This window comes from Epinephelus fuscoguttatus, linkage group LG19 (genome assembly GCF_011397635.1).
Source record: "Epinephelus fuscoguttatus linkage group LG19, E.fuscoguttatus.final_Chr_v1".
Lineage (NCBI taxonomy): Eukaryota > Metazoa > Chordata > Actinopteri > Perciformes > Serranidae > Epinephelus > Epinephelus fuscoguttatus.
Genome location: NC_064770.1, coordinates 36,939,030 through 36,951,472, shown reverse-complemented (window position 1 = coordinate 36,951,472; position 12,443 = coordinate 36,939,030). Strand labels below are relative to the sequence as shown.

General features: G+C 39.2%; 1 protein-coding gene across 2 annotated transcripts; it reads left to right on the top strand.

Moving 5' to 3' along the window:
- Positions 1–4,034: 4,034 nt before the first annotated feature.
- mchr1b (melanin-concentrating hormone receptor 1b) lies at positions 4,035–10,905 on the top strand. 2 transcript variants are annotated; one of them, XM_049560767.1, is made up of 3 exons: positions 4,035–4,223; positions 4,375–4,458; positions 8,625–10,905. In XM_049560767.1, the coding sequence occupies exons 2-3, from the start codon at positions 4,401–4,403 to the stop codon at positions 9,653–9,655; spliced, it is 1,089 nt and encodes a 362-aa protein (XP_049416724.1). In that variant the 5' UTR covers positions 4,035–4,223; positions 4,375–4,400; the 3' UTR covers positions 9,656–10,905. The 2 variants fall into 2 exon arrangements, with proteins under 2 accessions (XP_049416724.1, XP_049416722.1); XM_049560765.1 differs by having other exon boundaries at positions 4,035–4,458.
- Positions 10,906–12,443: the final 1,538 nt, after the last annotated feature.

Below are 12,443 nucleotides of genomic sequence, written 5' to 3'. Positions count from 1 at the left end.
GAAACAGAAACGGAAACGTTTATGGCATTCATTCTACAATTATGTATTTATTTCTTAATATTTTACATAGAGTTTTAGGAGTTGAGACATACAACAATTCATAACCCATCCATTTTTTTTTTTTTTTTAGCCGCTGGTATCGGATCGGTACTCGGTATCGGCAGATACCTAAGGTTCAGGGATCGGAATCGGGAAGGAACAAGTGGTATTGGTACATCTCTAATTAGAGGTAGTAATTGGCTGCAGCAGTAGTAGTAATAGTGGGGGCAGTAGTAGAAGTAGGTGGTTGTCGTAATAGTAGTAGTAGTAGTAGTAGTAGTAGAGCTGTTGTTGTAATAGTAGTAGTAGTAGTGCTGTTTGTTGTAGTAGTAGTAGTAGTAGTATTAGGACTGGTTGTTGTAATAGTAGTTGTAGTTGTAGTAGTTGTTGTAATAGCAGTGGTAGTGGAAGTAGTAGTAGTAGTAGTGGTAGTAGGACTGGTTGTTGTAATAGTAGTTGTAGTAGTAGTAGTTGTTGTAATAGCAGTGGAAGTAGTATCAATAGCAGTAGTAGTGCTAGTAGTAGCAGTAGTAATAGTAGCAGTAGTAGAAGCAGTAGCAGTAGGTGTAACAGTAGTAGCAGTAGCAGTAGTAGAAGTAGTAGCAGTAGTAGCAGTAGTAGTAGTAGCAGTAGCAGTAGTAGTAGTGGTAGTAATAGTAGTAGTAGTAGTAGTAGTAGTAGTATTAGGACTGGTTGTTGTAATAGTAGTTGTAGTAGTAGTTGTTGTAATAGCAGTGGAAGTAGTATCAATAGCAGTAGTAGTGCTAGTAGTAGTAGTAGTAGTAGAAGTAGTTTTAACAGTAGTAGTAGTAGTTGTTGTTGTTGTAGAAGTAATAGTAGTAGTAGAGGTAGTGGTAGTATCAATCAATCAATTAATCAATCAATCAATTTTATTTATAAAGCCCAATATCTCAAGTCACACTTTGCCTCACAGGGCTTTACAGCATACGACATCCCTCTGTCCTTATGACCCTCACAGCGGATAAGGAAAAACTCCCCCAAAAAAAACTTTAATGGGGGAAAAACGGTAGAAACCTCAGGAAGAGCAACTGAGGAGGGATCCCTCTTCCAGGATGGACAGACGTGCAATAGATGTCGTACAGAACAGGTCAACATAATACATTAACAATAATCCGTATGACACAATGAGACAGAAAGAGAGAGACAGAGAGAGGTCCCCCGGCAGACTAGGCCTAAGTCAGCCTAACTAGGGGCTGGTACAGGGCAAGCCTGAGCCAGCCCTAACTATAAGCTTTATCAAAGAGGAAAGTCTTAAGTCTAGTCTTAAATGTGGAGACGGTGTCTGCCTCCCGGACCGTAACAGGAAGATGATTCCACAGGAGAGGAGCCTGATAGCTGAAGGCTCTGGCTCCTGATCTACTTTTGGAGACTTTAGGGACCACGAGTAACCCTGCGTTCTCAGAGCGCAGTGTTCTGGTGGGATAATATGGCACTATGAGCTCTCTAAGATATGACGGAGCTTGACCATTTAGAGCTTTATAAGTTAACAGTAGGATCTTAAATTCATATCTCTTACTTATTCAGTCTCTTTCAAACTCAGGACAGACTAATTTGGTTCGATGTTTGAGTGCTGCTTGGGTGAAGCGAGTGGTATTTTGTGGTGGCGTGTCATTGCATCTCCCTGGTAAGGAAGCTAAAATTGGCGTGTCCACCCAGGTGTTTTGTTTCCATCAATTCCAATCAGAGCCAGAGCTAATAAATATCCAAGACACACGCACTTCATAGTTGTTAAGCCTTGTTGTGTGTCAGTGTTTTGTATGTGTCTTTTTGGGGTAATTAAGTGTCTTTTTGATAATTTTGCGGTTCCTTTGCGTCTCTTTGTCGTCATTTTGAATCTCTTTCTGGTCAGCACCAAGGAGGTTAAAAAGATAAGAAGTCATGGCGTCATATCACATCGTATCAATGGAGTCCAACACATGCTCAGTGAAACCTGGTCACCTGCCAAAAGCTCAATAGCTGGCACACTTACCGTAGAACATAGGGGATGATTATAGTGTCACTGAGGCGTCCGCAGTCGTCCTTGGGTTGGAATATTTCTGTACTTAAAATGAAGATATGAGTGAGGATTACAAGTCCGCAGTCATTAAAAAAGTCCGATACAAAAGACAATTGACAAATGTGTTTGAGATGTCAAAGTTGCAGCTCCAGTTACATTGCCCATATGGCGTACACCATAGCTCCAGTGGGGTCAAAGAACATGTCCAAGTCTTCATTGAGAGCCTTGGTTAGTACGTGTTAATTTGAGTGACATTTTACAAGTGAGGGCCAGGGCCCCCTTCACTTTGGGCCCCTTGCCCAGTGCCCATTAGGCCCCTTCTGTAATGCTTCCATGGTTGGAGCATCCTAATGTAACTGGTGGACTCTAGTGTTGTCTGCGTTGTGTTAGCATGAAGAGGCCCAGACCGTGGATATCGATCTCCGTTTATTCCTGACAGCAAGAGGTAAAAATAAAATCCTATAACTCAAGCCCCTTTCCCATGGAGTACGTCAGCAAAAGGGGAGCGGTAAGGCAGGAGACACCCCTTTACAGGTGGGGTACCTCCAAAGGGGAACGTAGGGGTACAGAAACTGAGTATCAAACATTCCACATATTGTCTATCAGGGCCTAAGTGTGTCAGGTAATAATTGTATCAGGTAATAAGTGCGCATTTGACTTTGTTACACATATTACTGCTGTATAATTGACTCTGTTACGCTAATGATTAGTGTCTGCAGACTATTGCCACAACAGTGCACGACATCTGACTTTACTGGACAGATAATGAAAGTAGACAGGGCAAAGCATTAAAGTGAGCAAGGTGATGAAACCTGACATGTATACCTCTTAATGATAAGGTAGAAGTGTCTTGATGGCTCCTTTCAGAGTGTTTTTTGATAAGACTGGAAACCAGCAGCCTTTTGCAGGCATTCTCCAAATCCTATTATTGACAAATTAAATATTTGTGGCCTGGATATGTTTTACACAAAGCAGCCAAAAAATGTGCACACACAGCACAGACACTACTTTGATGATGCTCTGAATGATTTGCCAACAAAAAGTAGCTTCTATTACACTTTCTGTTCTCCATGCTGTCAGCAGGGAGTGTGTTAGCCGTGATCCCACTACAGAAACCATTATTTGGCAAATATTTGCTCGTCTTTCTTTGTTTTCATTTTTTGGACATCTGCTTTTAATTCTGACCTATCTGAGACAACAGGGGCGTTTGAATACCTGGACAATACTGACACCTAGTGGAGAGTTTTAGGCCCATGAAACCAGCGTTACTCATGCATTATAGACTAACAGTTTTCTGCTGTTTAATGGTGCAGCATTGCAAAAGTTCTCACCAGAAAGGCACTGACATGTATTATAAGAGCAGTGTTAATGTGATAAAATACAATGATGGAGGTAATACAAAAACTATACCTTGTAGCAGTGTGTCATGCAAGGTGGGATGGATACAGTAATTTAATATAGACCAGTATTTAAGATAGATTGAATCTGTGACTGAATATTTTGGATGAATCCTTTATTTTATTTTATTTTATTTTATTTTATTGTATTTTTTTTTATTTCATCTTATTTTGTTTCTTTTATTTGATATTATTTTACTGTATTTCTTATTATTTTATTGTGTGTTGTTTTATGTCGTTTTATTTTATTCTTTATTTCATTTTATTCAACATTATTTTGTTTCGTTTTATTTTGTTTCGTTTTTATTTTATCTAATTTTAATTTTGTATTTGTTATTTCATTTTATTTTATATATGAAATATAATAATATTTTTGTTTGTTTGTTTGTTTATTTCATTACGTTTTTATTTTATTTAATTTAGTTTCATTTTATTCTATTTTATTCATTTTTATTTTACTTTATTAAGACAACATTAAGAGAGAAAGCTTCACCGCCCACGCCTCTCTCCCTCTCGGTCAGTGTCTGATCCCTGGCAGTGAACTATTTGCCTCATTTGTCCCTGACTGTCATGATGGAGAATATCAGCCTCCTCCAGTTAAAGTCATAGAGCATCGCTAATTTGCAGAGTTTGAGGATGACGTCGGTTACGTCGTTTTTTTGTTTTTCTTTTAAATTGCAAGTCGCGTGCTCTGGACGGTGAAGTCATCTGGATGGCACAAAGATGCGCGCGACTTTACATCTCCGCCGTCAAATCCAGGAACTATCACTGTAAGCTGTTTTTTGATGGGACTATTTAATTTAAAATAATTTCCCTGCTATATTTTGGCACCGAGTCTAGTCGGACTTCATTTCGATCCCAAACTGACATGTAAGTTGCAGCTGTTGTTATTAGCTATAATAATTATAGTTATTATTACAGAGGAAGAGGACCAGTAGCTTTTTGGGATGGACTTTGCCTACATTTCCAATTCATCCTTCAGTTCGCCTGAGAATCTGGGAGAAGGTAGGTTCTTTTGTTTCTTCTCCTCTTTAAGTAGTGCTGAACACACTGTGTTAGTGCTGTGACACAACAACATAGACAAATCAGATACTCTGCAGCTGCCATTCATTCATTTTCATTCATTTATTTCTTCTAATCCAGTGGCTCAAACATTAATATGGGAACACTTTCTATGCAGACCACATTTACAATGCCTTATGAGAGCATTCACAGTTAATTATAATGGATTCCTGATGCTTTATGATGACACTCATTAACACATAATGCTCACTGCTGCACTATATCAACAGTCATTAAACATTATAGATGTGACTTATAATGAGTCAGGTGTCTTAGGGATGTGCTTGACTAGTTATAAACTAGAGGCTGACTAATGAAGCTTATAATTCTTTATTTTATTTTTATTTAACTAACCCATAATTAACCAGGTAAGTCCTGTTGAGATATCTCTTTAATAAGGGAGACCTGGCCAAGGACAGCAGCACACCAAAAATTACAGTTGAACAACCACACAATAACAAACATAAAAGATATACAGTAGATGCAGATATATAAATGATAGAACATCTACGCACACTGGCAAGACCCAACAGACCCATTCATCCTTGTACGTATTAGAGATTTAAAATCAGGCAGAGACCAGTTCACGTCTCTTCTTAAGGGTTAGTCCAGGTGAGAGGAGCAGAGCACATGAAAGATTTCTTTCCCAGCTCAGTTCGAGCACCACGAACAGACTACCAAACTTAAATCTTGAGATCTCAGACTGTAGCTACAGTCAGATCAGTTCAGTCAAGGTACAAATGTACGAAGGGAGTTTACCCAGTGTGGCTTCATAAATGAACAAACACCAGTGACTGAGCCTATGGGAGGTCAAAGATGGCCAACCAGCCCTGGAATAAAGCGTACAGTGATGAGTGAGGACTTCAGCTTTTTAAGAAGATAATCATCCTGAGGTTTAAAAGACAGTCATTGAGCCAAATACTGAGATATTTGATATATAATAAAGTCCCAATGTCCTCAAACATGATGACAATTAAGTCCCAATGTCCTTAAATAAAACAACAATTAAGTCCCAATGTCCTCAAACAAGACGACAATTAAGTCCCAATGTCCTCAAACAAGACGACAATAAAGTCCCAATGTCCTCAAACAAGACGACAATTAAGTCCCAATGTCCTCAAATAAAACAACAATTAAGTCCCAATGTCCTCAAACAAGACGACAATTAAGTCCCAATGTCCTTAAATAAAACAACAATTAAGTCCCAATGTCCTCAAACATGATGACAATTAAGTCCCAATGTCCTCAAACAAGACGACAATTAAGTCCCAATGTCCTCAAACAAGATGACAATTAAGTCCCAATGTCCTCAAATAAAACAACAATTAAGTTCCAATGTCCTCAAATAAAACAACAATTAAGTCCCAATGTCCTCAAACAAGACGACAATTAAGTCCCAATGTCCTTAAATAAAACAACAATTAAGTCCCAATGTCCTCAAACAAGATGACAATTAAGTCCCAATGTCCTCAAACAAGATGACAATTAAGTCCCAATGTCCTCAAATAAAACAACAATTAAGTTCCAATGTCCTCAAATAAAACAACAATTAAGTCCCAATGTCCTCAAACATGATGACAATTAAGTCCCAATGTCCTCAAACAAGACGACAATTAAGTCCCAATGTCCTCAAATAAAACAACAATTAAGTTCCAATGTCCTCAAACAAGACGACAATTAAGTCCCAATGTCCTCAAACAAGACGACAATTAAGTCCCAATGTCCTCAAACAAGATGACAATTAAGTCCCAATGTCCTCAAATAAAACAACAATTAAGTTCCAATGTCCTCAAATAAAACAACAATTAAGTCCCAATGTCCTCAAACATGATGACAATTAAGTCCCAATGTCCTCAAACAAGACGACAATTAAGTCCCAATGTCCTCAAATAAAACAACAATTAAGTTCCAATGTCCTCAAACAAGACGACAATTAAGTCCCAATGTCCTCAAACAAGACGACAATTAAGTCCCAATGTCCTTAAATAAAACAACAATTAAGTCCCAATGTCCTCAAACATGATGACAATTAAGTCCCAATGTCCTCAAACAAGACGACAATTAAGTCCCAATGTCCTCAAACAATTAAGTCCCAATGTCCTTAAATAAAACAACAATTAAGTCCCAATGTCCTCAAACAATTAAGTCCCAATGTCCTTAAATAAAACAACAATTAAGTCCCAATGTCCTCAAACAATTAAGTCCCAATGTCCTCAAATGAGACGACAGTTAAGTCCCAATGTCCTCAAACAATTAAGTCCCAATGTCCTCAAATGAGACGACAGTTAAGTCCCAATGTCCTCGAACAAGACGACAATTAAGTCCCAATCTCCTCAAACAAGATGTCCTTAAATAAAACAACAATTAAGTCCCAACATCCTCAAACAAATCAACAATTAAGTCCCAACATCCTCAAACAAATCAACAATTAAGTCCCAACGTCCTCAAACGAGACGATAATGAAGTCCCAGTGTCCTCACATGAGATGATAATAAACTCTCAGTGTCCTCAAACAAGTACTTTCTAATCAACAACATACGTCCTTTAAATTTGTTAACTTTGTTGCCATATCAAACTACAAACAGTATTAATCATAAATAAACAAGTTTCAACAATTAAATCTGATCAGGTTTTGGACCTTGTCCACTTTTATGTCGGGATCAGCTGCAGACTGACTTGGCAGAGACGGCTGCCATCTTGTTTTTACACAGATTAGTGTATTGTGGTCTTACTGCCACTAGATGGGTAATTCCCACCCCTAATTGTAAGTGATTAATGTCTGTCATATACTAGAATGTTTTGAAACTACTTTTAAAAGATTAGAGTCTGACACACTCTAACATTGTAAGACAATGAGTCAGAGAGTTTTAAGTCACAGAATAAGATTTCACAAAAAACAGGGTTCTTGCAGGGTCTCTATTTCCATGACTGCTAATTTAAATAAGGAAAAAAAAAAGTGTTCAGAAATTGCAGCCTTCAAAATCACCAGTGAGTATGCTATGTGCTATAGCTAGCTAGCTAGCTAACCACTGTCCCCATTCCAGTCCCAAAAAGGGCTACATGTAAGCTAACGTTAGCTACTGGAATGTTTGCTATCAGCCTTTGAGCTAACTGTACATTTCAGCTGAAGATTTCTAACTTCTCTCATATAAGGTTACATGATATATGATCTTTGAAGCTAGCAGGCTTCAGCTGAAATGTACAATTAGCTTGTAGGCTATTAGCAAACATTCCAGTAGCAAATGTTAGCTGCTGGAATGGCTAACAGCAAACACTGAAGCAGCTAACGTTAGCTACGGGAATGTTTGCTGTTAGCCTCCAAGCTAACTGTACAATTCAGCTAAGATTTCCCTTTGCTTTCTCCACTTTATTTAAATCACTATTTTAGTGATTTAATAAGTTAAATACGGAAAATTGGGTTATTTTATTTAATTAAAAATCGAAGTAATTATCTTTGTAATAAAAGAAAATTAGTTACTGCATGGCTAGTTACTGTATAACCTACATATAATTTTCCTGCAACTAAATTTTTTTCTATTAAAAAAGGCATTACTCTTAACGTTTTTCACCCGACCAGATAATAGAGTGCTGCATGGATGTTTTTTTGTTTTTTTTGTAGGTCAACCAAGGAAAATATAAAATATACCTTCCTTGAGGCCAACCTGGAAGTTAGTGTTGCCCTGATTCCCTTATCGAAAAGCTAATGTGATTTTTCCATTGGATTTTGGAAACAGATGTTTATACTTACACGTTTTGTTTTGTTTTGTGTAATAATTTTTACAAATGAACACCACTTTTATGACTTTTGAAGGGTAATGTATTCGCCAGAAATAAAAAGCTAACGTAAGACTAACGTTTTGATCCTTATATTCATTATAAGTCATCTGTATTGTTTTATTACTGTTGATAAAGTGCATCAGTAAGCATTATATGTGTTTATAATTGTAGTTACGAAGCACTGTAACTCACTATGAATGCCCCTATAACACGTTATAGAAAGGGTCTTCATAGAAAGTTACCCAAAAAAATATATTTATGGAAAATAACTGGCAGAGTTTAGCATGTTATAACTGCCTGATAAAGATTATTGTGTTTATGTTTTTTACCAGAAGAAGAGGAGTACAACAATGTGCTCATGCCCAGCATCTTTGGTGTCATCTGTTTCATCGGGATCTTTGGGAACTGTATTGTCATCTACACCATTGTGAAGAAAACCAAGTTCTGCTCCCAGCAAACAGTACCAGACATATTTATCTTCAGTTTGTCCATCGCAGACCTCCTCTTCCTCCTTGGCATGCCTTTCCTCATCCACCAGCTCGTGGGCAACGGCTCCTGGTGTTTCGGTGGCACCATGTGCACTGTCATCACAGCACTTGACTCCAACAGCCAGATCGTCAGCACATACATCCTGACTGTGATGACTCTGGATCGCTACCTAGCCACCGTCTATCCCATCCGCTTCAAACATGTCCGGACGCCCTTCGTGGCCGGGGCAGCGGTGGCTCTGGTGTGGGTGTTTTCTCTGGTGTCCATCACTCCGGTCTGGATGTACACGGGACTCATGCATCTGAAGAACGGCTCAGTTGGCTGCGCCCTCCTGCTGCCCAACCCAGCCACAGATACATACTGGTTCACCCTCTACCAGTTCTTCCTGGCCTTTGCTCTGCCGTGGGTGGTTATCTGTGGCGTCTTCTTTAAGATTCTCCAAAACATGTCAGCGACAGTTGCTCCCCTGCCCCAGCGCAGCCTCAGGGTGCGGACCAGAAAGGTGACCCGTATGGCGGTGGCCATATGCCTGGCATTCTTCATCTGCTGGGCCCCCTACTACATCTTACAGCTGGCCCACCTCGGAGTGCAGCAGCCCACCTTTGCTTTCCTGTATGCCTACAACATTGCTATCAGCATGGGCTACGCCAACAGCTGCATTAACCCGTTTATCTACATTGTATTAAGTGACACATTTAAGAGGCAGTTCATCGTGGCCGTTCGGCCGTCCCACAGGGTTTTCAGAGTGGCACCTGCTCTGGCTGATGGCAGCATGAGTCTGAGGATGGCACCAGACAGCTTTCAACCATCTCACTCACAGTCAGCAAGGGAGCTGCTTCAGAACATGCTGCCAGTCACTGTGGCTGTGCACTGAGATACAGACACTTAACCAGCAAACACTTGAGCTTACATGAAGACGTACTGTGACTCTGCTGATCTATAAACAACGTTTATGTGCCAGGTGGTGATATAATCTGTGATATTCCACAGCATGTTCGGAATGAGTCACCCTTTTATTCACAATCAGAAAAAAAAGGAACAATGGTCGACATCTTGTGTGTTTGGTAATCATCTTTAGACTCAGCAAGCTACAGAGAACTGGGTCAATTATTCAACCGTAGAAAACAAATAATAGCATAATGAGCATAATTTCTCCCCTGATGATTACTGTGTTGTAACTTAATTGATCATAATGTACCTCTGCATAAATTGGTTTGATGCATTTCTGATATGCACTCGCAGTCCGTTCGCCAGAAGAAAATGTTGAAATTGTACATTTCTGTAAAACATGAATACGTTACATTTCCATGCCGAAGGTCGAGGATTCGAATCCTGGTGGGGTCGACGTCAGCAATGGCATGCGGTCGCAAGAGGTTCCACCGACCAATCGAACAGGATCAGATTAATCTGAACCAAGTCCTCAACGAGGGCGCGTCTCAAGCCCATCGTCGACAGGAGGTTCCAGATGTTAAAAAAAATGTTAGTTTTATTACTGAGACATCGCTGCGATTCCTGCCAGGATAGTGCCATGAACATTGGTTGTTTATTTACAGAGACATTGCTGAGTTTTCTGCTTTGACAGTGCCATGAAAAGAGGATGTTTTTTTAACAAATACATTGCTGCGTTTCAGGCTGTAATATTGCCAAGATTTTTTTATTTTTTTTTTTTACCATGAAATCACTGCGTTTCCTGCCGGATTAATGCCACAAAAAGTGGTTGTTTTATTACAGACATTACTGCGTTTCCTGCTGGGATAGTGCCATTAAAAGTCGCTGTCTATTCACCAAGGCATTGCTGTGTTTTCTACTGGGACTGTGCCACGAAGAGAGGATGTTTTTAAACAAAGAGGCAAACCTCCCTGCCCTTTCATGTGCCTACATTAAAAGCCTAAGGCACAGAGAGCAGCAGCAAAGCCCCCCAAGAAACAGAACAGAGCAGCTTCAATGACAAACAGAAATGACATTGATAAGTCAGACACAACATGAAAAGGAGGAGCTGGGGTGGAAGCAGGTTGCAAAGCAGCTTGCAGAGAAAGCAGCAACAGTAGGCAGGCCAGAGCAGTTTAAACAGCTGCTCCATCAGCTGATTGGGCTGCTTCAGTTTCAACATACGAATGCACAAAGATGCCGTATCGGTGGTTTGCAGAAATGTACAGTGCCAACATTTTTTCTGGCAAATAATTTCAAATTAAAACAATTAAAACAAAAGGAAGGGCTACAAAGAATAATTTTTAGTCCACCATGTTATTTTCTCGCTTTGCAAAATGACGTTAATCACATGGTTCTGCAAATTTCAGCGTAACGGTTTTTAATATGTGAAATATAATTTATAAACAGCTTTTTAAAATGTTATTTAACTGTCTGTTTGATGTTACATGATGTGCAGTCAGTGTTGTACTGCAGACTTTATTATGCATGTAGTTGTTTTTCTATAATACAATTTGTGACCCACATAGCCACGTCACCAATCGTTGGCCATCCTCTGAACAGAAAACACATTATCTGTGAATGTATTTCATAGTGAAAAAACAAAAATCCATCTGTAAGCCATCTGATCCATATTTACAGTGATGCATCAGCCGCAGCTTTTTTTAACGTTGTGATTGTATTTATATTGTGACAGTGTCTGTTAACAGGCTGCTTTCCGGGTCACTGTGTGCATATTTAACACATCTGAAATGTCAAAACAATTGTAATCATCATCAGCGCAGCACCATTAAAACAAGAACAAACAGCCACAGGCAATAATTAGAGAGTGTGTGAAAGCGCAGCCAGTGGTCCACAGAGGATGTGCTGCTCCTTACACTCCATATGACAGATGTGCTCTGAACCACATCACTGACTAAGTGAGGACAGATTGCAGCGGACAAAAAGCGTGCATTATATGGCTCTGTTATGTTTCACTGGCAGCTCTCTGTAGATATCAAAACCAGGCTCATTACTTACTGTATCTGTGTGACTGTTCAGCTTGTGATGCTGTGATGTATTTCTCTCTCTGTGTGGGTTAGAGCTGGTGTGGGTGTCCTTTACTCTGATGTGAAATATACACTTTGGCATGTCTATTTTAGCCTGCTGTAGTTTTTTAACTAAGTTCTACTCTAAGATAAAAAAGACTAGTTTAACAACATGAGGTCAAATTCAGTTTACTCCTAATGTTATATTTTTAGTGTATTATCGACTTCAAGTCTCTGTTTGGGCTGGGTGATGTGGAGAAAATATCACAACATTTTTCACTGAATACATCAATATTGTTATTGTATGGCTGACTATTGGTGCTTTCCCAGAATATTTAAACAATGAGGTTTTTGACAAATAATCACCTCTAAAGTGGATATAATATCTAAGTGGGTAAAGGCAAATAACTATTTATTTATTTATTTAACCTTTATTTAACCAGGAAAAGACTCATTGAGATTAAAAATCTCTTTTACAAGAGTGTCCTGGCCAAGACAGGCAGCAGCATAATCATACATACACACAAACACAAGGTGGACACAAACATTAAAAACACTTAGCATTGGGGCGTCGGTGGCTTAGTTTCTTTCCCATTTCACTTCTGACTTTTGGGACAGACAGCAAGAACAAATCCTGAAGATTGTGAGTCTCAGCATTACTTCAGTTAATGTAGGACAAAAGGTAAGAAGGAAGAAAACCTAAGATTG

Bases quoted from the DNA above. Each gene is read 5' to 3' on its own strand.
- mchr1b (XM_049560767.1), top strand. From the start codon at position 4,401: ATGGACTTTGCCTACATTTCCAATTCATCCTTCAGTTCGCCTGAGAAT. The intron at 4,459-8,624 runs GTAGGTTCTTTT...GTTTTTTACCAG, and splicing joins GCCTGAGAATCTGGGAGAAG to AAGAAGAGGAGTACAACAAT.